This window comes from Gopherus flavomarginatus, chromosome 2 (assembly GCF_025201925.1).
Source record: "Gopherus flavomarginatus isolate rGopFla2 chromosome 2, rGopFla2.mat.asm, whole genome shotgun sequence".
Lineage (NCBI taxonomy): Eukaryota > Metazoa > Chordata > Testudines > Testudinidae > Gopherus > Gopherus flavomarginatus.
In genome coordinates, this window is record NC_066618.1 from 2,758,562 (window position 1) to 2,784,914 (window position 26,353).

At 48.6% G+C, this 26,353-nt stretch overlaps 1 protein-coding gene across 9 annotated transcripts in view; it reads right to left on the minus strand.

Annotated features, from left to right (window-relative positions):
* Positions 1 to 26,353, minus strand: part of LOC127045842 (zinc finger protein 436-like) — a 72,002-nt gene that overhangs the window by 19,146 nt on the left and 26,503 nt on the right. For 2 of the 9 annotated variants that reach the window (XM_050942551.1, XM_050942556.1), the window contains exon 1: positions 16,848 to 16,868. The exons of 4 other annotated variants lie outside the window; for them this stretch is intronic. Coding sequence is in view for 3 of the 5 variants with exons in the window: in XM_050942554.1 (XP_050798511.1) it covers positions 2,427 to 3,385; positions 7,046 to 7,159; positions 10,450 to 10,605; positions 11,669 to 11,795; positions 12,927 to 13,328; positions 16,848 to 16,871 (1,782 nt within the window). In the remaining 2 variants the exon portion in view is untranslated. Of the gene's footprint in view, positions 1 to 1,857; positions 3,386 to 7,045; positions 7,160 to 10,449; positions 10,606 to 11,668; positions 11,796 to 12,926; positions 13,329 to 16,847; positions 16,872 to 23,785; positions 25,647 to 26,353 lie in introns of those variants that run through there. 3 more of the 9 variants (XM_050942554.1, XM_050942553.1, XM_050942552.1) reach the window with 3 other exon arrangements.

Consider the following 26,353-nt stretch of genomic DNA (forward strand, 5'->3'; position numbering starts at 1 on the left):
TGGGAAGAGACTGTCTAGGAAGGAGTATGGCAGAAAGATCTAGGGGTCATAGTGGAACACAAGCTAAATATGAGTCAACAGTGTGATACTGTTGCAAAAAAAAGCAAATGTGATTCTGGGATGCATTAACAGGTATGTTGTAAACAAGACACGAGAAGTCATTCTTCCGCTCTACTCTGCGCTGGTTAGGCCTCAGCTGGAGTATTGTGTCCAGTTCTGGGCACCGCATTTCAGGAAAGATGTGGAGAAATTGGAGAGGGTCCAGAGAAGAGCAACAAGAATGATTAAAGGTCTTGAGAACATGACCTATGAAGGAAGGCTGAAAGAATTGGGTTTATTTAGTTTGGAAAAGAGAAGACTGAGAGGGGACACGATAGCAGTTTTCAGGTATCTAAAAGGGTGTCATCAGGAGGAGGGAGAAAACTTGTTCACCTTAGCCTCCAATGATAGAACAAGAAGCAATGGGCTTAAACTGCAGCAAGGGAGATTTAGGTTGGACATTAGGAAAAAGTTCTTAACTGTCAGGTAGTTAAACACTGGAATAAATTGCCTAGGGAGGTTGTGGAATCTCCATTCTGGAGATATTTAAGAGTAGGTTAGATAATGTCTATCAGGGATGGTCTAGACAGTATTTGGTCCTGCCATGAGGGCAGTGGACTGGACTCGATGACCTCTTGAGGTCCCTTCCAGTCCTAGAGTCTATGAATCTATGAATCAGGGTTGGAAGGGACCTCAGGAGGTCATCTAGTCCAACCTCCTGCTCAAAGCAGGACCAACCCCAACTAAATCATCCCAGCTGAGGCTTTGTCAAGCCAGGCCTTAAAAACCTCTAAGGAAGGAGATTCCACCACCTCTCTAGGGAACCCATTCCAGTGCTTCACCACCCTCCCAGTGAAAAAGCTTTTCCTAATATCCAACCTAGACCTCCCCCACTGCAACCTGAGACCATTGCTCCTTATTCTGTCATCTGATACCACTGAGAACAATCTAGATCCATCCTCTTTGGAACCCCCTTCAGGTAGATGAAAGCAGCTATCAAATCCCCCCTCATTCTTCTCTTATGCATACTAAACAATCCCAGTTACCTCAGCCTCTTCTCATAAGTCATAAGCAATTCCTTGCTGAGCCATGACAGCAGCTGCTGTGGAGCTTTACAGGAATCCCTGGGAAGGATTCCAGGGCACACCTGAGCCCTGAAGATAGACGCCTTTTTTTGTTTGTTTAAAAGGAAGACAGTGATTCTGCATTGGCAAATTCCCCATAGAAAGAAAGAGTGGAACAAAAGAATAACAAAGGCACCTCAACTTTTCCTCATTTATGGAGGACAGTCTTATAATATGCATCCAGATATCCTCCAATCACACAAGCTGAAAATTGTTCCACTTTACTGCAGCTCTGTAACCATATGGGAACCAATCCTGTCTGTGTTCTGTGCACATCTAAAATTCCTGCTGAATGACCCACCCTGGGAGCAAGTCACCAGTGACCCAGGGCTGCGGTGGAAGGAGAGTGCAGGTGGAGGCGGGGAGGGAGAGAGCCCAAGGCTGGGGCAGCAGAGATGTGGGGGGGGGCAATGGTGGAGGGAAGAGGGGAGCCCAGGGCTGGGGCGGTGGGGGGGAGAGCCCAGGGCTGGGGCAGCAGGGGGGTGCGGCAAGGAGCCCAGGGCAGGGCCGGGGGCAGCAAAATTTTTTTTTGCTTGGGGCGGCAAAAAACCTAGAGCCGGCCCTGGTATTGATTAATCTCTTAGATCGCTGTGGTCAACAAAAGTTTCGACGCCTGAGGACTACGGCATCAGGAATATCATCATCAATATCATTGGAATAAGAGACTCTAGGAGCACATGAGAAACAACTGCAATTCATCATAAGTCCCTTTATTAACAAATCCACCCAGCAGATAAACAATCTCCCACATACTGAAACACAACAGTAGACAGGGCGAGAGTGCAGAGTTTGGCCTCCAAGCACTCCCTCCTGCTCCGTTCCCCAGGAGGGGAAAGCCCCAGTTATCCAACCTGTGGACTCTCCACAGTTCAGACGGGTCCCCTCAGTTCCAAGCTCCACCTAGATGCTAACACGGTTTCTCTGAGACTCCAGCCACCCTAACATTTCAGAGGCAGCTGTACAATGCTCAGCTGGGCATCGCTCCCTGGATAAGGCCAGAAGGGACCATTATGATAATCTGCTTTGATCGCCTGCACAACCCAGGCCAAAGAACAGCACCTAGCACTTCCTGCATCCTTTCCCAAGTGGTAATTTATCAGTCCTCGCTGGCCACTGCCTTATTTCCTGTTCTTACACCCAGTGGGGCTGGGCTGTCCCCGGTGCACTGAGAGCTGGGAAGCCCCTCCCTTCGCCAGTGTGAAATCTGTACTGGTAACTGAGGACTGGTCACAGTGGAAGCTTTTGTTGCAGTGGGTGCAGTGATCACGTCTCTCCTGGGTGTGTTGTCTGGTGAGCCGTGAAGGCTTCTGTGGACTGGCAGCTGGCAGCTTCTCCCTGCAGCGGCTGCCCCGGCGCTTCAGAGGGCGGCGGATGCCGGGCGATCTGTTGGTGTATTCGCCGCATCCTCAGGATCTTCTCCCTGGCATGGACCCTCTGGTGCCGCAAGAGGTTCATCTTGCGGGCAAAGCGTCTCTCGCAGACAGGGCAGTGATACGGCCGTTCTCCAGAATGGACCATCTGGTGCCTGCGGAGGTTGTAGGAGCAAGTGAACGTCTTCCAGCACACGGTGCACGTTGGGAAGATCTTGCCGTGAGTCTTCTGGTGCCTCATTAGATCTGTCTCCTGGGAGAAGCGTTTCTTACACTGGCGGCACATGTACAGCCTCTCGTCGGTGTGGCTCGGCTGGTGCTCCCCGATGCTGGATTTGCTTCTTGTGCTTCTGCGGACGGTTCCCTTGGACTCCATTCCTGGACAGAGTCTCAGCTCCAGATCGCGGCTTTCCCCAAGTCCAGGCGCTAGGGCTCTCTCTCCTGTGTGGATCCTCTGGTGCAGAGCAAGATGCTGCTTGGAAGCGAAGCTGATGTCACACTCAGGACACTCATACGGCCCTCCGTTTGCATGGCTCCTCTGGTGAATGATAAGGTTTATCTTCAGCCGAAAGCTCTTCCCACACTCTGTACAAGGGTGCAGTCTGTCCCTCGGGCGGTTCCGCTGGCAGACTCTCAGAGTCTTTAAGCCACTCTCATTGTCAGTGGAGTCACATAACCTTTTCTTCTCAGGGTTTGCCTGCTGTATCTTAGAGCACAGCTGGCTTTCAGCCTCAGCCAAGGTCTGGAGGACCTTCTCTCTGGCTTTTCCTGATAATTCCCCCTCTGCCTCCAGATTTTCAGGTTCACAATCTCCATCACACCTGGTTTCTTTTGTCATTAACTGGCCATCTCCTGAAATGAACCAGCAACACAAAGGTTATTCGTTTCATTCTCTTGGGACACAAGAGTCCTTTGAAGACTCATGACAATTCTGAGCCACACTCGGGTCCCAACAGGGCGGGTTTCTTTGCAGAAAGGGAGTGTCAAGGAGTCTGGGAACGTGCACTTCAGGGAAGGGGAGGGGCACCATATTTTAGCCTATTTCAGCATGTAGAAAAGGAAAGACTTTAGCAGACACACTGAAAAAACTTGCAGGAACACGGTAAATGCAGGACTTGCAAACGACACTCTCTTCTGCAGCCTCTATACTTTCTGTAGAATCAGAAAACAAAATATGTATAGAGAAATAAAATACACATGCACACAGAGTACAGACATGTTATGTTTTCAGATCCTACTGAAAGTATAGAGAGTAAGAAAGTGGAGTTTGCAGATTCTGCAATTACCTTGCACCTGCCATTCTGACACTAACATGAGCATTAAGTGCTGAATATTGCAGGCAAACTACTTTCCCATTAGAAATGTGTAACTCTAGCAAACCCAGCAAGCTCCGTACAAACCCTCCGAGAGCAGCCATGTGATCTCACTCAGGTAACCCTCATCCTCCCTCCCTCCCATCCCCGTGTTTTCTTTTGTATGCAGTGTCTGCAAGGAGATTATAAAGTGCTCTCTGGAGCAGGGACTGTGTCTTTGTATCAGCTGTGCAAAACAGAGGGTGACAGTCCCAGAGGATGTGCACATGGGCAGCACAGGTTAAGCTATGCATAGATCTTGTACTGGGGTCCTCTGCACAGGAGATGAATTTCACCCTGTAGAAATGAATTTCCATACAAAAAAACCCCACTACGTTAAAAGAATGCGAAGGCTGCAAAGTCAACCACTTGTAAGTTAGAAATGCCAGAAGTAACGTTGCCCGTGCAATCTTTCATTCAGCCTTCTTGTGCACATGCATTATGCCCCCCTCCCTGGCTCCGACACCTGCCCGCTCTGCTCCAGCAACTGAAAACAGCATCTTCTAATAGAAAGTATTAGTCAACCTCCCTGAACCATAACATCACTGCCAGCTCCCCCTACACCACAACAGGGTTGGGAGGGAACCCAGCACACTTGCCAACTAAACTTCCTTTGCCCTCTATCTTTACTCCAGAGTTCTGAAGGAACTCAAATACGAAATTGCAGAATTACTAACTGGGGTAGTTAATGTATCACTTAAATCAGCCTCTATACACCAGACAACTGGAGGATAGCTAATATACTGTTAATTTTTTTAAAAGGCTCCAGAGGTGATCCCGGCAATTACAGGCCGGTAAGCCTAACTTCAGCACCAGGCAAATTGGTTGAAACTATAGTAAATAACACATAGATGAACATGATATGTTGGAGAAGAATCAACATGGCTTTGGTAAAGGGAAATCATGCCTCACCAATCTATTAGAACTTTTTGAGGGGGTCAACAAACGTGGACAAGGAGGATCCAGTGCATATAGTTTACTTGGACATTCAGAAAGCCTTTGACAAGGTCCCTCACCAAAGGCTCTTAAGCAAACTAAGCAGTGATAAGAGGGAAGATCCTCTCATGGATCAGTAACTGGATAAAAGATAGAAATCAAAGGGTAGGAATAAATGGTCAGTTTTCACAATGGAGAATAAATAGCTGTGTCCCCCTGGGATCTGTGCTGTTCAATATATTCATGATCTGGAAAAGGGGGTAAACAGTGAGGTGGCAAGTTTTTCAGATGACAACTATCTCAAGTTATTTACTAAGTCCAAAGATGACTGCGAAGAGCTACAAAGGGATCTTAAAAAACAGGATCAAAATGGGAGATGAAATTCAGCGTTGGTAAGTGTAAAGTAACGGAGGATAAGTCTATTAATGGCTATTAGCCAGGCTGGGCGGGGATGGTGTCCCTAGCCTCTGTTGCCAGAAGCTGGGAATGGGCGACGGGATGGATCACTTGATGATTCCCTGTTCTGTTCATTCCCTCTGGGGCACCTGGCATTGGCCACTGTCAGTAGACAGGACACTGGCCTAGATGGACCTTTGGTCTGACCCAGTGTGACCGTTCTTATGTCCTTAATGCACATTGGAAAAAATAATCTAAACTATACATACAAAATGATGGGTCTAAATTAGCTGTTACCACTCAGGAAAGATCTGTGAGTCATTCTGGAGAGTTCTCTGAAAACACCTGCTCAATGTGCAGTATCAGAGGGGTAGCTGTGTTAGTCTGGATCTGTAAAAGCAGCAAAGAATCCTGTGGCACCTTATAGACTAACAGACGTTTTGGGGCATGAGCTTTCGTGGGTGAATACATGCATCTGACTAAGTGGGTATTCACCCATGAAAGCTCATGCTCCAAAACATCTGTTAGTCTATAAGGTGCCACAGGATTCTTTGCTGCTTTTACAGATCCAGACTAACACAGCTACCCCCCTGATACCTAGCAACCATTAGGAAAGGGATCGATAACAAGACAGAAAAAGTCATAATGCAGCATTATAAATCTGTGATACACCCACACCTTGAATGCTGCATACAGTTCTGGTCATCCCATCTCAAAAAAGAGATATTGGTATAGGAAAAGGTTCAGAAAAGGACAACAAAAATGATGACAGGTCTGGAACAGCTTCCACGTGAGAGAAAAAAGACAGGGACTGTTCATCTTAGAAAAGAGATGACTATGGGGGGAATATGACAGAGGTCTAGAAAACTAGGAATGTTGTGGAGAAAGTGAATAGGGAAATGTTACTTACTCCTTCACATAACACAAAAACAAGAGGTCACCTGAAAATTAATAGGCAACAGATTTAAAACAAACCAAAGAAAATATTTCTTCATGCAGTCCACAGCCAATCTGTGGAACACGTTGCCATGGGATGTTGTGATGGCCAAAAGTATAACGGGGTTCAAAAAGGAATTAGATACATTCATGGAGGATAGGTCCATCAAGGGCTATTTGACAAGAGGGTCAGAGACGCAACCCCATGCTCTGGGTATTCCTAAGCCTCCAGCTGCCAGAAGCTGGGAGCGGACGACAGCAGAGTTCACTCAAAATTGCCCTGTTCTGTTCAGAGGGAACGAAGCATCTGGCACTGGCCACCATCAGAAGACAGGACACTGGGCTAGATGGATCATTGGTCCAACCCAGAGTGGCTGTTCTTGTGTTCTCTCTTTTCCATGTTGATCCACAAATTGCAAGTCCACTGATGACACTGACCCACACCTGAAGAGCACTAGGGCCTTGCAAGATAGTAAGTCAGGCTCCCCTCATCTCACCTCTCTGCCCCACCACCTCTTACAGTGATGTGCCATCTAGCAACACTTGCTTTTCACTTTTCTGATCTCATGCTCTCTGCAAACCAGAATATCAATAGAATTATGATTCTCTCTCTCAGTTAGCACAGGAGGAAAGGCAGCACATCACGAGCTGGTGACACCAAACATTTACACAGTGCTTTTCAGTGGTGGGCCTCAAAGCGCTTTACAAGGGAAGGAATACATCAGTCATTCTCCCCATTTTACAGAGCAGAAAGATAAAGAAGCTGCCCAAGGCCCCAGAAAAGCCTGTAACAGAGCGAATAGAATGCATGGGACCATGTGACGTCCCATATGCAGAAAAGAGGTAGAACCATAGAAATCACAGGGTTCTGTTGGGTTAATCTGTTTCTCACCGGTGCTGTGGTCTGTAGGGCTTGGTCTCTCCTCCAGACCTGGCCGATTGTTCTCACAGGGCTCCTCCTCTTGTATAACCCACGATAAAATATCCGTGATAGAAACAGGAGATTCTGTCCACAGGAAAAAGAGCAACTTTCATTACATGCTGGACACACACAAGGCTTCTGAAAGGTCTGGCCCCCTTTCTCTGCCCTCTGCTGATTCTTGGATGGATGAGACTCACTTTGAATGGATTCAAACATGTTCCCGAAGCTCCAGAGGAAGCTGAAAGTTAAGCAGCCATGAAATGTTCTGAAAGGGAACGGGTCAGTGTAAGAACTAGCTGGGACTGGAGCAAAGACATGGAGGAAAACGACCAGCAAACACCCAGATGTCCGTAAGGGAGGGCCACCGAAGTCCCTCTGGATTCTGGAACTCCAAATTCCACCTTCTCAGTTTCAGTTGCTGCCCTTTCCCCTGCATCCTCAGCTCTTATTGACCTTCTTCACCACTACTACTCTCAGCCCCCACCATGCCCCTCACCCACCTTCCCGTGTGACCCTGCATTTGAAATCCCTCCACTTCCTCCATTCAAAAAACCAACTTTCACATCATCGAGACTTGGTACGTGACCCCATCATCCCTCCTCAGGGACACACCCCAGCTAACAACATTCTGAAATACCCTCTGCCTGCAAAGCTCCGGCTGCTGCTGCCCAGCGAGCTCCTGGGGACTCTCCTTTCCCCCTTCCACCACTCTCCAGCATGAAACAGGGGCATCTCACCCCATCAGTGTCTTCTCCTCTTGCCATGGGATCAGCATCCAAGTTCATGACCCTTCAGACCATCTTCCATCTCCTTCCCAGTCATCCCCCTTTAGCAATCCTATCTACTCTGCCACCTTCTTAGGGTCACACCTTTGGCCTATTCACACTGCTCTCTCCAAGCCTGTTCACTATAACCCTGAAGCCACCCCAGTCTCATGTTCCCATTACCCCTGCAACTGCTACGGTCCTCGTTTCCCCGTTCTCTCCGCCCATCTCCCCAGTGCTCCCCACAACAACCTCCTTTCCTCATCTTTTAATCAAACTCCAGTTGAGTCCTTGTGCTCCCATATGCATCACCTGCTCGCTTCGGTGCTTCCCATCCGCAGGAACTCACCCACCTCTACTGGAGCGAGCAAACAACTTGGATACACACAAGAAGTTCAGCTTATTCGCTGCCAAGCCTCTTGTTGGAGGAGGGGACCCCACTTGTGTTGTCAGTCAACAAGGTGAGTGAGTCCCGAACTATTGTGTCCTTATTCCATTCTACGCCCCACTTCTCTCTCCATCCCTTTTCCAGGAGGACTCTTCTAAATTCTTCCTTGCAACAATCACACATAACCCCATTGTATTCCTATCCCAAGATCTACCTCACAGACCAAGGGTAGGCAACCTGCGGCACACGAGCCGATTTTCAGTGGCACTCACACTGCCCAGGTCCTGGCCACTGTTCCAGGAGGGCTCTGCATTTTAATTTAATTTTAAATGAAGCTTCTGAAACATTTAAAAAACCTTATTTACTTTACATACAACAATAGTTTAGTTATATATTATAGACTTACAGAAAGAAACCTAAAAACATTAAAATGTATTACTGGCACTTGAAACCTTAAATTTGAGTGAATAAATGAAGACTCGGCACAGCACTTCTGTTGCCAACCCCTGTCATAGACTCTAAGGCCAGAAGGGACCAGTGTGATCACATCATCATCACAGGCCACAGAACCTCATCCACTCACTCCTGCAATAGACCCATAACCTCTTAACCCTTAAACTCCTGAAGTCCTCAAATCATGGTTAAAAAGATTTCAAGTTACAGAGAATCCACCATTCACTCTAGTTCAAACCAGCAAGTGACCCATGTCCCAAGCTGCGAAGGAAAGTTGAAAAACCCCCAGGGTCTTTGCCAATATAACCCGGGGAAAATTCCTTCCTGCCCCCAAATACGGTGATCAGTTAGACCCTGAGCATGTGGGCAAGACCCACCAGCCAGACACCTGGGAAAGAATTCTCTGTAGTAACTCAGAGCTCTCCCCATCTAGTGTCCCATCTCCGGCTGCTGGGGATTTTTGCAACTAGCAGTCACAGACTGGCTATGTGTCATTCTAGGCAGTCCGATCATACCATCCCCTCCATAAACTTATCAAGCTCAGTCTTGATACAACTTGGGTTTTTTGCCCCAGTGCTCCCCTTGGAAGGCAGTTCCAGAACTTCATTCCTCTGATGATTAGAAAACTTCATCTAATTTCAAGCCTAAACTTGTTGATGGCCAGTTTGCATCCATTTATTCTTGTGCCAACACTGGCATTTAAGCTAAATAACTCCTCTCTCCCCCTAGTATTTATCCCTCTTGATGCATTTAGAGAGAACAATCATATCTCCCCTCAGCCTTCATTTGGTTAGGCTAAACAAGCCAAGCTCCTGGAGTCTCCTCCATTCCTTGGATCATCCTAGTAGCCCTTCTCTGCACCTGTTCCAGTCCGAATTCATCTCTCAAACATGGGAGACCAGAACTGCATACAGTATTCCAGATGAAGTCTCACTAGTGCCTATTATAATGGCAATAACACTTCCCTGTTTCTATTGAAAATACCTCGCCTGATGCATCCTAGGACCACATTAGCTTTTTTCATGGTTGCATCACATTGACGGCTAATAGTCATCTGTGATCAACCAATACACCCAGGTCTTTCTCCTCTGTCGCTTCCAACTGATACATCCCCAGATTATAGCAAAAATTGTTGTTAGTCTGTAAATGTATGAGCTTGCACTTGGCACTACTAAATTTCATCCCATTTCTATTACTCCAGTTTTCAAGGTCCTTCAGATCTTCTCGTATGATATTCTGGTCTTCCTCTGTGCTGGCAATAGCCCCCAACTTTGTGTCATCCACAAATTTTATTAGCACACTCCCACTTATTGTGCCAGGGACATGAATGAAAATGTTAAATAGGATTGATCCCAAGCCTGATCCCTGAGGAACTCCACTAGTAACCTCCTTCCAGCCTGACAGTTCACCTTTCAGTACGACCCGTTGTAGTCTCCCTTTTAACCAGTTCCTCATCCACCTTTCAATTCTCATATTAATCCCCATCTTCTCCAATTTAACTAGTAATCTCCCATGTGATGTGTATCAAATGCCTTCCTGAAACCCAGGTAGATTAGATCTACTGCATTTCCTTTGTCTAAAAAAAAAAAAAAAAAAAAAAAAAATCAGAGCAGGCCTAAATGACACAGTGGTCTAAACACCCAAACCCTGTCCACCCTAGTGCTCCCAACATTGCTACCAATGGTAGCACTGCACAGCTAGATTTCCTGAAAAAAAACGGGGTTGGGACAGCCATCGTGAAGCATGCTGGGACGCCCTGTATAACTCACCTGGACAGGTGTCTATAGGGGCTTCATTCTCCTCTGATCCCTTTTCACTCTGATCTTTTTCTCCCAATCTATCCTGGGAGCCTGGCTGATCCCTTAGGTAGGGCTCTTCCCCTCGCTCAATCTGAGACAGGATGTCAGGTTTGGAAACAGCATAATCTGTTCACAGGAGAGGACATTAAGAGACCGCATGTTTCATTCATAACCGGTTGAGCTCTTTTTACACAGACCTGTAAGTGATTTTAAGCCAGCTCCTGAAATCACTGGAAGTGGTGGGCGAGCTGGACAGAGGCAAACATTTTATTAGGATTCCTACACAAAAGCGACACAGGTGAGATGGATTTTTTTCTTAGAAGAGGGGAATTCAAGGGTTCACATATGCAAGGGGCCTTGATGCCTTATGGGCTGTACAAGCCAAACCTCTTGCTTATTTTCAAGCCTGCAGCCAGCCCACATAACCAGATGACGACATGAGATCTTACAAAAGGGGACTGGCTTTATTAATAGGAAACATTTTGTTTCAATAATCATTTAAAGAGCAGGTCTTCTGACCCACGTATTATCAGCTGCATGTGCCTGTCTGGGGAAGGGACACAGAAACTACTGCGACATGGAGGTGTCTGGAGAATCAGCAGGAGAATATGCTCTTTCAGTCTCTATAGACCATTCTTCAGAAGTGGGGATCATCCCCTCTGAACAGACTGTAAAGTTACTGTTGCTACCTGAGAGACAGACTTTGACAAAGGAGATTTTACATCACAAACCACACAAGGAACCTAGCAGGTTTCTTTATGGGGACCGGACATGAATAAATAAATGTTCTACCAAGTGATGTAGGAGAGTCTCCATCATTAGCACCTTTTATATCAGGACTGGATGTTGTTCTAAAAGGCAGGATCTGGTTCATACACGAATTATCAGGCTTAAGCCATGGAACTTCACCCAGCAATTCCTGAATTGTGTTACAAGAGGTCAGGCCAGATGATCACCATGATCTCTTTTGCCCTGAAAGTCTGCGTATGTAACACTGGAAAGCACTTGAGATCAGAACCATCGTTGTGTATCTCATGCTCTCCTTATAAATGAGAGAGCGTGTGGATCTGACCACTGAGAACTGTTCCGCTGGCTGTCAGTGCTGACCACCAGAAATCAAAGGAAGGTGGGGGCAGCCAAGCTGGTACCTAGCAGAGCTGGAAATATACAAGTAAAACCCGAGCCCTACCCAGCGAGATCAGGGTCTCATAATTCTCTTTCATCACGTTCTTGTAAAGCTCTTTCTGCCATTCCTCTAAGTTCTCCCACTCCTGCTCGTTGAAATAGACGGAGACGTCATCAAACATCACCGGCACCTGTAATCACACGCATTGCACATTCAGCACTTTTTGCTGCAATTACAAATAACGGTCTTGAATTGAAGATGAAGGTACGCAAGAGAGCGTTTGTCTTTTACTATATGTCTTTGCTGTGCCTTGTACAATGGAGCCCCACCGTGGATGGGGCCTGTGAACGTGAACACAATACATACCACAAAGGTCTGCTCCACTCCCGTTTACACAGTGTCTAGACTAGTGTGTACAAATGTGCTCTCTGACTTAGTTAGCTGTCAATCATAGAATATGAGGGTTGGAAGGGACCTCGGGAGATATCTAGTCCAACCCCTGCTCAAAGCAGGACCAACCTCAGACAGATATTTACCCCAGTTCCCTAAATGGCCCCCTCAAGGATTGAACTCACAACCCTGATTTAGCAGGCCAATGCTCAAACCACTGAGCTATCCCTCAATCAACTCAAGTTGGAAACTCCACTGTACTTATCCTAGGTGAGCTGCCAAAGGCTACACAAATCATAACCAGCTGTGCTGCGTGGCCCCGAGATTTATGTGCTAAACGACAGCTACCACTCTAAGGCCATGTCTACACTAGCACCTTTGTCAATTAGGGGTGTGAGAAAACCACATACACACACACGACTGACAGAAGCGCCAGAGTGGACAGCACACTCAGTGGAGGACGTTCTCCTGCTGACATAGCTCCTGCTGCTCGTTGGGGTGGTTTAATTCTGCTGGCGGGAGAGCTCTCTCCCATCAGCACAGAGTGATCACACGGAGACCTTACAGCGGTACAGCTGTGCCACTCTAAGGTCTCTAGTGTAGACAAAGCCTAAGCCTCAAAGGAATGAGGAAACAGCATGGAGAGCTGGTCAGGCACAAATCAGACAGTTCACTCATTATTAACCATCGTATGATGCTGAACTTCAGAACCTACCTGCCATATATGCAAGGCCCTTTCAATACAGCTGACACAAGGTTGGGCTTTATTTTTGCTGCTGGAGTCTCTGTTCTTGGAGGCTTTTAAGAACAGGTTAGTCAAACACCTGTCTGGGATGGTCTAGATAACACTTAGTCCACTCCCTTTCTCTGAGGCAGGACTAAATGACCTCTCAAGGTCCCTTCCCGTCTTAACCTTCTATGGTATTGTTACCTTGGGCACCTCCCCCTCAGCGCCTGGGGGGAGTCGCAGGATCCAGAAATTCCTGTTCTTCAGCAGGTTCTCCAAGTTCTCCAGCCTCCTCTGCAGCAGATTATTCTCCTGGATCACAGTTCCCAATATGGCCCACTTACTCTCCAGCTTGATATCAAACTCCACTGCTGTTTTCTCGCAGCCTGTTAGTTTCTTCTCAGAACTCCCCAGTCTCCTCTCCAGATTCAGCAGTCGCATGGTGTATGACTTCACTTTCCTCTCCACTGCTTGAACTGCTGCCATCACCGTCCCCAGAGAACACTCTGTAGTCTGATCATGAGCTTCTCTCACTGACCTTTGTTTGAGGACAACAGAGGGGTTTGGAGGCAGCAAATGCCATGAATCTGCATCCCATTCTGAACCCTGTGTAAACAGACAGAAATTGATAGTGGAGTTGTGGTCACGTCCCAGTCAGGCATAGCCAGCTGCAGCTAGAAATGGCCAGACAGGATATGTCTACACTGCACGCTAAGCCCGGATCTGTGGGACCCAGGCTTAAGCACTCCGTGTTTCCAAACCCGTCCACACTGCAATGGGAACCTGGGCTTCACAATTATCCTGGTGCATCCCTCCTACAATACCCAGACCTAAGCGTGTGACGCTGTGAGATACATAAACAGGGCACTCTCAAGTAGGAGTAGAGAGATTATTTTGCCTCTGTATTTGGCAACTGCTGCTGAAAGACTGTGTGAAGTTCTGGTGCCCACCATTCAAGAAGGATGTTGATATCTTGGAGAAGGTTTGGAGCCATGAGAATGATTAAAGGATTAGAAAACCTGCCTTTGAGCTCTTTGAGTCTCTCACTCTATCTATTTAGCTTAACAGGGAGGTTAAGGGGAGACTTGATTACAGTCTATATGTACTTACACAGGGGACAAATATTTAACAATGAGCTCTTCAACCTAGCAGAGAAAGGCAGAACACGACCCAACGCCTGGAAGCTGAAGCTAAACAAATTCAAACTGGAAATAAGATGGAATATACATATATTAACAGTGAGAGTAATTAACCGTTGCAGCAGTTAGCAAGGGTCCTGGTGGAGTCTCCATCACTAACCATTTTTAAATCAAGGCTGAATCTAAAAGATCTGCTCTAGGAATCATTTTGGGGCAGTTCTCTGGGCTGTGTCCCACAGGAGGTCAGACTAGGTGATCACAATGGTACCTCCTGGCCTTAGAATCCATGAGTCAGAACATCAGCTTCTGTGGGCATTTATTACTGTACCCCAGGATTCCTAGCTCCCTTGCCAGCTGAGGCTCTGGGGCTTGTTTCACTGTGGGTTGTGGGAGAACTTGTCTGCCTGTCTCATGGGAGTTGGCAAGAAGCATTCTGGGTGTTTTGAGCCCACGAACACATCCAGCCAAGCCATTTTGTGTCCGCACGCTCCCTGCAGCCAGAACCGATGTGGATCCCGAGCCGGTGAAAGAACTTCTCCACCTCACACTGTCAGCCCTGTTTCCCGTCACAGGCGGAGCATCTGTGAGATGCTGGTGGACATTTCCGTGGCAGTTTTTGACCTGCCCAAGGCACCTCCCAGAGGGGTGTACAGACATGCCAGCTGATCATGTCTTTTGCGTTAGATGCAGACTCCTCCTACGCAGACAGGCACTTCTGGAGCAGGGCCACAAGCACAGACTGGTGGGATCCCATCATCATGCAGACCTGGGATGAAGAAGCAGATGTCCCTGAAGGTTTGTGATCAGCTTGCCCCTCACTCAGGACACATGCACAAGGGGGGCCACGCCTGTGCTGAAACAGGTCACAGTAGCCTTCAGGAAGCTGGCTACCCCTGACTGCTACAGGTCTGTGGCTAACCAATTTGAGGCTGGCAGATCAACTGTGGGGATGGCTGTGGCAGAGGTCTGTGAGGTGACCAGGACTGTGATGCACCCAAAGTTGGTGGGCATTGCAAACGTTCCTGTCATAATTATCAGCTTTCAGAGAACGGGTTTTCCAAATTGTGCCAGGGCCACTGATGGAACTCATGCACCTATTGTTTGCTCGCTGCAGGGAGCACACAAGTACATACACTCCATCATTACGCAGGCCCTGGTCCACCATAGATTCATGGACCTGACTGTGGGATGCACTGGCAGGATGCATGACGCTAGGGCAGGGGTAGGAAACCTATGGCATGCATGCCAAAGGCCGCACGCAAGCTGATTTTCAGTAACACTCACACTGCCCAGGTCCTGGCCACTGGTTCGGGGAGCTTTGTATTTTAATTGAATTTTAAATGAAGTTTCTTAAACATTTTAAAAACCTTATTTACTTTACATACAACAATAGTTTAGTTCTATATTATAGACTTATAGAAAGAGACCTTCTAAAAATGTTAATATGTATGACTGGCACACGAAACCTTAAATTAGAGTGAATAAATGAAGACTCGGCACATCACTCCTGAAAGGCTGCCGACCCCTGCGCTAGGGTGTTCCAGAGATCCAGACTTTACTGTCATGGACAAGCTGGGACATTAGTCCCACTGCATGACATTGTTATACACTGTCCTCACAGTTATTCTACGGGACCCTGCTTTACCCCGTTGCCAGGGCTTATGAAACCTTAGCCCGATTTCATAGGACCTGACAAAGAAGGGTTCAACCACACACTCCGCAGTTGTAGGATACTGGTGGAATGTGCTTTTGGCAGATTGAAATCTCATTGGCACTGCCTTCAAAACCATATTCATTAATGTGGTCTACGTTACTGTGGCCTGCTGTGCTCTGCACAACGTTTGCAAGGAGAAGGGGGAACCTTTTTTGCCAAGAGTAACCTCAAGATACTGCAGGATATCTGAACTGGCACCTACCACCCAAGAGTGCATCTGTCATGACTGGTAGAATATCAGGGTTGGAAGGGACCTCAGGAGGTATCTAGTCCAACCCCCTGCTCAAAGCAGGACCAATTCCCAACTAAATCATCCCAGCCAGGACTTTGTCAAGCCTGACCTTAAAAAACCTCTAAGGAAGGAGATTCCACCACCTCTCTAGGTAACCCATTCCAGTGCTTCACCACCCTCCTAGTGAAAAAGTTTTTCCTAATATCCAACCTAAACCTCCCCCACTGCAACTTGAGGCCATTACTCCTTGTTCTGTCGTCAGGCACCACTGAGAACAGTCTAGATCCATCCTCTCTGGAACCCCCTTTCAGGTAGCTGAAAGCAGCTATCAAATCCCCCCATATTCTTCTCTTCTGCAGTCCAAACAATCCCAGTTCTCTCAGTCTCTCCTCAGAAGTCATGGGCTCCAGCCCCCTAATCATTTTTGTTGCCCTCCGCTGGACTCTCCAGTTTTTCCACATCCTTCTTGTAGTGTGGGTCCCAAAACTGGACACAGTACTCCAGATGGGGTATCTGGAGTATCCAGAGCAGTATTATGCACAGTTGTGAGGCCTTTTGGCCTTTTGTCGAAAGCCTGGCTCAGTAGCATCACGATAGGGTCGAGCTTTAGTGTCATGTTACTTCAAAGCTGGGCAACCCCTGCCCGTTAAATAGCACCTCCCACGCACGTGGGCCGAGACGCTGGGGCCTTTCCTGACTAGCCATGCCCTGAAAAGCCGTTCTCCTCCCCAGAGCTGGCTGCATGTCCGCGCACACCAGCTTTCCCGAGCGCTGGGGGACCCTGGCTCCCGCGGGGGGAGTAGAGGCGACTGCTGGGCGGGGGGTTTCGGACCCGCTGGGAGCCGGGCGCCGCCCCCAACCCCGCCCGGCCGGGCCACGTGGGGACCCCGGGCGGGCGGGCGCCAGGGGCTCCGACTCCAGGCCTGGGCCGAGCTGCCGCCCGAGAGACCCGGCGGGGTCCCGCCCCCGGAGCCGCCGCTCCCCGCGCGGGGCTCGGTCCGGGGGGCGCAGCGCAGGGACCCCGCCCGCCGGGCCCTTACCTGGGCAGCGGCCCGCTCGGCCATGGCTTCTCCAGCGGGCCCGGCCCGGCCGAGCTCCGCTCCCGCTCCGGGCTGGGCAGAGTCCCGGCGCCGCCTCGCCACGGGCCGGGGCAGGACACGGCTCCCCACCGGAATCGGCAGCGTGGGGTGTGCACTGAGCATGCGCACGAACTGCACATGCTCGGTAACATCTGGTGACGCCACTGCCCTTCCCCCTGCCCTTACTAGCCCCAGGATTCTGCGGGCTGCTTTGTGCAGGGGGGCGGGCAGGGTCTGAGCAGGGGTCGGAAGTTGATGGGGGGGTCAAGCAGCTGGAGGCAGGGTTAGGAGGGGGCTGGGGGGAGGAAGAAGAGGGAGTTAAGCCCAGGGTGAGGCGCTGCAGAGGGTAAAGCCCCAGCACGGGCAGGGGGGTGACAGTTACCCCAGGGCTCATCCCCCAGGGTTTGCAATAACAGGGTGGGGGGAGCAGCGGGGCTTTTTTTTTAATCTCCCCTCACACAGACAGCATCTCTCAGCATTGTCACTCCTGCTCCTCTTTAATGTAACCTACTGAGGTGCTGCAGCAGGAGGCTTAATTCAGTGAAACTGCCTCCCCCCCCCCCCAACTCCCCAACACCCTCCAGTGGTCAACTAGTTACATGCAGTGCTGCCAATTTTGTCCTTGGTTGGAAATTGAAATTGAAACATCAGTACACAGTCTAAAAGCAGATAGAGTGTATGATAAAATACTTGTACCTGGAAAAAGTATAATTGGTTTGAAAAGTCTGAACAAAGATTAGCCTCCTCATACAGCTGTTGTTTTTGCTGACATGGTCAGCGCATTGGTTTCAGCAATGTTGGCCAACCTTATAATTTGAAAATATGATTTATAAGCAAGGTCTGAATGAGCTCTGCCCTGATAGCTAGCAGTGACCCACGGACGGCAGAAAGGCTTTAGGACCAGATGGTATTTACATGAACTCACCTCTGCCAAGGCATCCAGCAGACAGAGCTGTGTTGCCCAAGTGATCAATTTTGACTGATGTTGGGAATTTCTGTACTAAACATTTTTATTATATTATAATTAATTTTTACATAAGAACAGCCATATAGGGTCAGACCAATGGTTCATCTAGCCCAGTGTCCTGTCTTCCGACAGTGGCCAATGCCAGGTGCTTCAAAGGAAATTAACAGAACAGGGTAATTATTGAGTGATCCATCCCCTATGGTCCACTCCCAGCTTCAGCCAAACAGAGGCTCTCAGAGCATGGTGTTGCATCCCTGCCCATCCTGACTAACAGCCATTGATGGACCTATCCTACACGAACTTATCTATCTCTTTTTTTAATCTTGTTCTAGTTTTGGCCTTTACAACAGCCCCCGCCAAAAAGTTCCATAGGTTGACTGTGTGTTGTGTGAAGAAACACTTCCTTTTGTTTGTTTTAAACCTGCTGCCTATTCATGTCATTGGGTGACTCCTAGTTCTTCTGTTATGTGAGAGAGCTTTCCATTTTCTCCACACCAGTCAAGATTTTATAGACCTCCATCATGTCCCTCACTCAGTAGTCTCTTGTCCAAGCTGGAAAGTCCCTCCGTCTTTTTAATCTCTCCTCATACGGAAGCTGTTCCATACTAATCATTGTACTTGCCCTTTTCTGTACCTTTTCCAACTCCAATATAACTTTTCTGAGATGGGGCGACCAGGACTGCACACAGTATTCAAGATGTGGGCATACCATGGATTTCTATAGTAAAAGTGGAGGGGCTTGGTTTGCCAGACTGATCAGCAAAGCCAATGCTGACAAACTATGTGAAAAGGCTAATTAGGGCACTTATATTGACTCCTTAAATAAAGAAGACAAGAAGCGTTTGTTAAGCCAGCTGAAAAAGCAAAGTATACTGACTTGATTCTTACATCGCTACAACTACTTCTGGATTCCATCAATCTCTACAGAGCTTCTACTGATGCCTGTCTTATAAAGCACTGACAGCTGAGTGGAGTGCGGCACTACCTGCACTGGGGCTGCCATGTGACCAGGACAGAATAGAGAATTTGAACAGAGTGGAATAACGTACAATGAACTAATATAGATCTGATTTCAGCTTCTTCTTCTTCATCATCACTAATGGTTCAACCCAATTTTTGTGCTCTGTTTCCTGGGATGAAAGAAGTAGGAATTCATCTCTTGATACCTAGTCCCAGTAGCTACCCAGCCCCCAGAGAATAAAATATAGCTGCATGGAGACAAACCCATCCGGCTCATCTTTACTCTATGGACTTCAGAATCTCTCTCTGAACAAGCCCTTTCATCTCCAATGAGGTTATTACCCCAGGAGCTGGCTGAAATCTACCCTCCCTTTGATCAGAAACCTCTCTCGGTCAAGGCAACAGGACAAGTGCATTGCTGCCTGTGCCTGCCTGCTGAGCTGATGAACTGTAACGGTCAGAGATCGCACCAGCATAGAAGTATATTGAAGGTGAACCCTAAGGAAATTAAGAGTTTAAATTATACTCCACGTTTCCCGCATCCCACTAACATGAATCCAGGCAGGGTCGTTTGGAAGCTGAACACTTTATGCTTCCATCCCACACCACTGTCAAGTTTTGGCAGATTAGGACAAGTCAGCACATAAGAACAACCATATGTATCAATAACTGCTAATGGTAACAATTCACTACCTCTCCCTGCTACAGGTAGCAAATTCGTACTGATAGCCATTTCATATACCCTAGAGTGAGAGAAACTGCTATTTGTAGGAATTAGTTACAGCAGAGAGCAGTTTCTAGCAAAGCAGGACCTGTCACTGCTATAGGTAGCGCATTCGTAGACAGCAATTTCACATACCCTGACAGGCCGCAGGTTGCCCATCACTGCCATAGGGTAACCCACTGGCGGGCCGCCAGACTTTGTTTACATTTGCACAGCCGCCTGCAGCTCCCAGTGGCCGTAGTTTGCCATCCCCGGCCAATAGGAGCTGCAGGAAGTGGCGTGGGCCTGGCCGGTGCTTCCCACAGCTCCCATTGGCTGGGAACGGCGAACTGTGATCACTGGGAGGTGCAGGCAGCCATGCAAATGTAAACAAAGTCTGGCGGCCCACCAGTGGATTACCCTGATGGGCTGCAGGTTGCCCACCACTGCCCTATGGTGTAAGCAACTGCTATCTGTAGGAATTAGCTCTATCAGCACGTTTACACACCCAATAGTGTAAGAAACTGCTATCTGTAGCAATTAGCTACATCATATTGCAGTTTTCAGCAAATTAGGACAAGTCAGCAAATAAGAATCTTATGTTCCTGGTGGTGATGGGGGACTTCAACTACTCAGACATCTGTTGGGAAAATAACACAGCAGGGCATACATTATCCGACAAGTTTTTTGAATGTATTGGAGACAATTTTTTATTTCAGAAGGTGGAGAAAGCTACCAGGGGAGAGGCTGTTCTAGATTTGATTTTGACAAATAGGAAGGAACTGGTTGAGAATTTGAAAGTGGAAGGCAGCTTTGGTGGAAGTGATCACGAAACGATAGAGTTCATGATTCTAAAGAATGGTAGGAGGGAGAGCAGCAAAATAAAGAGAATGGATTTCAAGAAGGCAGAGTTTAGCAAACTCAGGGAGTTGGTAGGTAAGATCCCATGGGAAGCAGTCTAAGGGGAAAAGCAATTGAAGACAATTGGCAGTTTTTCAGAAACATTATTAAGGGTGTAAGAGCAAACTACCCCACTGTGTAGGAAAGACAGGAAGTCTGGCAAGAGACCACCTTGGCTTAACTAGGAGATCTTCAGTGATCTAAACATCAAGAAAGAGTCCTACAAGAAGTGTAAGCTAGGTCAAATGATAAAGGATGAATATAAACAAATAACACACGTATGTAGGGACAAAATTAGAAAGGCCAAGGCACAAAATGAGATCAAACTAGCTAGAGACATAAAGGGAAACATGAAAACATTCTACAAATACATTAGAAGCAAGAGGAAACCAAGGACAGGGTAGGCCCATTACTCAACAAGGGGGGAAAAACAATAACAGAAAATGTGGAAATGGCAGAGGTGCTTAATGACGTCTTTGTTTCAGTTTTCACCAAGAAGGTTGGTGGCGATTGGATGTCTAACATAGTGAATGCCAATGAAATCAAAGTAGGATTAGAGGCAAAAATAGGAAAAGAACAAGTTAAAAATTACTTAGACAAATTAGATGTCTTCAAATCAGCAGGGCCTGATGAAATGGATACTAGAATACTCAAGGAGCTGACTGAGCAGATATCTGAGCCATTAGCAATTGTCTTTGAAAAGTCATGGAAGACAGGAGACATTCCAGAAGACTGGAAAAGGGCAAATCTAGTGCCCATCTATAAAAAGGGAAATAAGGAAAACTCAGGGAATTACAGCCTAGTTAGCTTAACTTCTGTACCCGGAAAGATAATGGAGCAAATAATTAGGCAATCAATTTGCAAACATCTAGAAGAAAATAAGGTGATAAGTAACAGTCAGCATGGATTTGTCAAGAAAAAATTGTGTCAAACCAACCTGAGAGCTTCCTTTGAGAGGGTAACAAGCCTTGTGGATAGAGGGAAGCAGTAGATGTGGTATATCTTGACTTTACTAAAGTTTTTTATATTGTCTCGCATGACTTTCTCATAAACTAGGGAAATGCAACCTAAATGAAGCTACAATAAGCTGGGTGCAAACAGGTTGGAAAACTGTTCCCAGAGAATAGTTATCAGTGGTTCACAGTCACGCTGGAAGGGCATAACGAGTGGGGTCCTACAGGGATCAGTTCTAGGTCCGGTTCTCTTCAAGATCGTCATCAAGGATTTAGATAATGGCATAGACAGTACACTTATAAAGTTTGCGGACGATACCAAGCTGGGAGGGGTTGCACATGCTTTGGGGGATTAGGATTAAAATTCAACATGATCTGGACAAACTGGAGAAATGGTCTGAGGTAAATAGAATGAAATTCAATAAGGACAAATGCAAAGTTCTCCAGTTAGGAAGGAACAATCAGTGGCACACATACAGAATGCAAAATGACTGCCTAGGAAGGAGCACTGTGGAAAGGGATCTTGGGGTCACAATGGATCACAAGCTAAGTATGAGTCAACAGTGTAACACTGTTGCAAAAAAAGCAAACATCCTTCTGGGCTGTATTAGCAGGAGTGTTGTAAGCAAGACACGAGAAGTAATTCTTCTGCTCTACTCTGCGCTGATTAGGCCTCAACTGGAGTATTGTGTCCAGTTTGGGGCGCCACATTTCAGGAAACGAGGACAAATTGGAGAAAGTCCAGAGAAAAGCAACAAAAATGATTAAAGATTTAGAAAACATGAGCTATGAGAGACGACTGAAACATGATAACCATTTTCAAGTACATAAAAGGTTGTTACAAGGAGGGGGAGAAGAATTGTTCTTCTTAACCTCTGCGGATAGGACAAGAAACAATGGGCTTAAACTGCAGCAAGGGAGGTTTAGGCTGGACATTAGGAAAAATGTCCTAACTGTCAGGGTGGTTAAGCACTGGAATAAATTGCCTAGGAAAGTATCAGAGAGGTAGCCGTGTTAGTCTGGATCTGTAAAAGCAGCAAAGAGTCCTGTGGCACCTTATAGACTAACAGACGTATTGGAGCATGAGCTTTTGTGGGTGAATATCCACTTTGTCGGATGCATGGGACGGGAAGGGACTCTCCATCACTGGGGATTTTTAAGAGTGGGTTGGACAAACACATGTCAGGAATGGTCTAGATAATACTTTGTCCTGCCATGAGTGCAGGGGACAAACTGCTACCTGTAGGAATGTGCTACATCAGGTAGCAGTTTTTTACAATAGCAGTTTCTTACAATCCATTCTGCAACAGTAACTGCTACGGGGAGCACATTCCTACAGGCGGCGGTTTCCCACACTACGCCAGCCCCACGGCCAAGCAGAGTGAGCGAGTGCAGTCGGATGGGAGCTGCGGCCTGGCTGCCAGGGCCCGGGAGCGGTGGGGAGGGCCCGGCCAGGGAGCTGGACACTAGCCGCCCCTGCTGGCAGGAGGCCGCTGGGACCCAGCAGCATGGGCGGTGCCTGAGGGGGCCAAGGCAGGGTGGGTGGGGGCGCAGCAGGGCTGGAGCCGGTTCCTGGCACCTTCAGGAGCTGGAGGATCCAGTCAGTACCAGGGCAGCAAAGGGAGCCGGGGGCTGCTGGGCTGTAGCTGGGGCCAGGACAGCTCCCTCATTCTGTCTCCCCAAATATACCCCCACCCTGACCAGCCAATGCTGCCTCCCTGGGACTCACACCTTGTCCGAGGCCGGGAGACCAGAAATGAGACACAGGCTGCCTGCCGTGCCGCATCCTAATGCCTCCTCCCCACCAGGGAGCTCTTGTGGCCCAGGGTCCCGCGGGGTAATTGTTTTGTAAAGGAACATTTCCCTTTCCCAGGGGCTGCCCTTGCCTTTCCCTCAGCAGCTCCCTGTTCTTTCATCAGGGTGACCAGGTGCACCCAAGGCACCTGTTCCTGCCCCTTCCTTGTTTTATAAACCTCCATCCTGGCCCCATTTGTCGCATCTCTACACAGCCCTGCTCTTAATAAATCTTCAGTTCTTTGCGATCGCCAGTCATCTTCCACCCTCTATGTCTCTCCTTTCCTCTTGCTCTGTCCTCATCTCCTCCTACCACCCTCACCCCACCCCATTCTTCCTTTTCTCTGTCATCCTGTCTTCCCCTCCTCTCCCACCAGCTTATTCTCTCTCATGCCCATTGGCATCTCAAGCTGGCTCCAGCCCTCATCAGCAGCCCCCACCTCGTCTCCTTTCACAGCCCTGCAGAGGTAGAGGGGAGGGTTCCCCACATTCTCACTGCACAGGACCACAGGGAGGTCAGGTGGAGCAGGGGAACCTGCTGCAGGGCTCCATGCTCCCTGCGTTCAGTGGGCGTTTGGAATGGACAGAGAGTGCAGGATCAAGGACAGACACCCCCACCCCCACCGTGGGCTGCTGGGGGCTTTTACCTCACACAGAGCTGGCAGCACACATGGGCCAGGACCCTGCACCAGCAAACTAGCAGCTGGCTTCCCAGCGCGTGAGCAACACAGTGAGAGCAGCGCCCTCCCCTCTCAGCCCAGCCCTGCCCCCAAAGGTGGAGCCCCAGGATCCCAGGCAATTAACAATTTTCAATCAAGACGGGGGTATTTTTTGTAAAAAAAAGAGTTGCTCTATTTCAGCCGAAGTCACATGGTGTGCGTTATACAGGCGGTCAGACCAGGTGACCCCAATGTGCCCGCCCGGCTTTGGAATCTGTTTAAATACTGACACGTATTAAACGCTGAACACAGGAGTCACTTCTCTGCTGCCGTGAGCTGCCCATCGCCACACTCCATCCATTTGTATTGTCCCATTAAAACCGGAGCTTTTCACTTCAATATTCATTTGCTGCCAGTTCATGTTCCTGTGAACATGACATCCTGCTGCAGTGCAGTCGCTTTATTGTAACCTCTTATCCAGGAACAAATCTGCCTGGATTGTCACGCCTGGGTTTACCATCGGCACTGATGCACTATGGCTTGGCCTTAATTGCCTTAGCAGGATAAGGTGAAATCAACAGACACCCTAGTCTCCCAGGTGAATAGGCCGCAGCTCATTAAAAATCAAAGACCAATCCTCCCCTTGGCTACACCTATGCAGCCCCCCAGCTTGGCTGGCTGTGAACGCGGGCAGGCCAGAGGCAGCTATTCCGACTGGAAGCCGTTGAGCCATTCAGCGTCTCCCTCCTGCAGATTGCCCCGCTGACCCCTCAGTGTTTCTGCAGACCGGCTCTCTCACCTGTTACGATTTCTTCTTCCTGTGGCTGTGTTTGTGCTTGAGGAGGTGCTGCCTGCGGATGTAGGCTTTCCCGCACTCGCTGCATTGATAGGGCCTCTCTCTCTCCGTGTGGATTTTCTGGTGGTCCACGAGGTGGTGGTGCCGGTTGAAGGTTTTGTGACACTGGCCACACTGGTAGGGCCGCTCCCCAGTGTGGATCCTCTGGTGCCGGATGAGGTCAGAGGGACGGGTGAAGCTCTTGCTGCAGTATGGACACAGTATGAGCGACCCCTTGCTGCGGTCGGCGTGCATCCTTTTGTGCACGACGAGACACCTCCTCTTAGAGAAGTGCTCCATGCATTCCCTGCACGTGTACGTCCTTTGCACACGAGGCAGCTGGTATTTGCTCAGACTCGATTTGTGACCCAGCCTCTTGAGCCGTTTGGTGATACCGCTGGAACCGTCGTCCGTCTGGCTTCGGGGCTGGGACTCAGGGGGAGCCGCTTGGCTTGAGCGTTCCTGAGGAGCAGAGAGCAAGCAGGCCCCCGCAGCCGTCTGGTGTCGCAGATGCAGCAGAAATTTCTGCTTGGCTCTGAAACTTTCCCCACAGTGTGTGCACTCGTACAGCAGCTCGTTTGCGTGGCCCTTCTGGTGGATGATGAGATTTATCTTCAGCCTGAAGCTCTTCCCGCACACTGCGCACACAAACAGTCTCTCCCGAGTGCTCTTTCTCTGGTGGTGGATCAGGGCCCCACCCCAGTGAGCGGAGGTCACTGTCCTGCTCTCTGCGTGGCTTCTCTGCTGTGTTACTGAGCTGCACGCAACCTCCTGGGATGTTACCTCGCCAGGATCCTGGAAATCCTCCTCTTCAAATCCTCCCAACATCGTCCCCGGCACCTTCAGGTTTTCAGAAAGCTCCTCCCCAGGGTCCTGGACACGCTCCCAGGATCCCAGGACAGCTTCCTCTTTTGCTCTCTCCAGCGATGTCCCTGGCACATCCTCCACTTGCTGCACCTCGGTTTTGATCACAATCCCCTCATCATCAGCTGGAAATTAAACAGAATCCACAGATTACTCACTCCATCGGTTTGGCATGAAGGAAACCTAAAGGTCTGGACTTTCCTGATTTCTAAGCTCAGGGGCTGGGTCCCGCCTGCAGGGATGATGCTAGGCAGTGGCTGTTCAGAAAAAGGCAGACATCTCCCACCTCAGCGTTTACAGAGATTAGGAAATGACCTACTATTGGCAGAGTAAAATTGACCTCTGGGCTTTAAGTGATGCACAAGCCTCACGCTGGGTCACTGCCCCAGGTGAGTCGCACCAAGAGACTTTCCTGTTGGGTAATCCCCTTCCAAAGCGGCCCCAGGTTTCTCTCGGAGAAGACAGGCTTGGCATCACCCTTGAGTTCTCTCGTTATGCTTCTCTGAGGTATTGTCATGGATAGCCTGACGTTAACAGTATGGGACATGGAGGCTGCTTTGACTGGTCAGTGATTTAACAAAGTCACTCAAAAGTTCCTCTCTGGCTGAGACCTGAAGTGATGAGTTTCGACCCCACATGAATTGTAAGAGCCCTGTTCCAAAGCTCTCTCATTACAGATAGGGAAGGACACTGCTGGCAGACTCTGACCCGGCTGCCCCAGAGAATTAAACAGGAAACAATGGGCACGTTTGAGTGCAGCGCTGGAATAGCAGCTGTCTGTTTTTAACAGCTCTGCTCATTAGGTGACTTCAGTCGTTTCTAGTTCTGAACA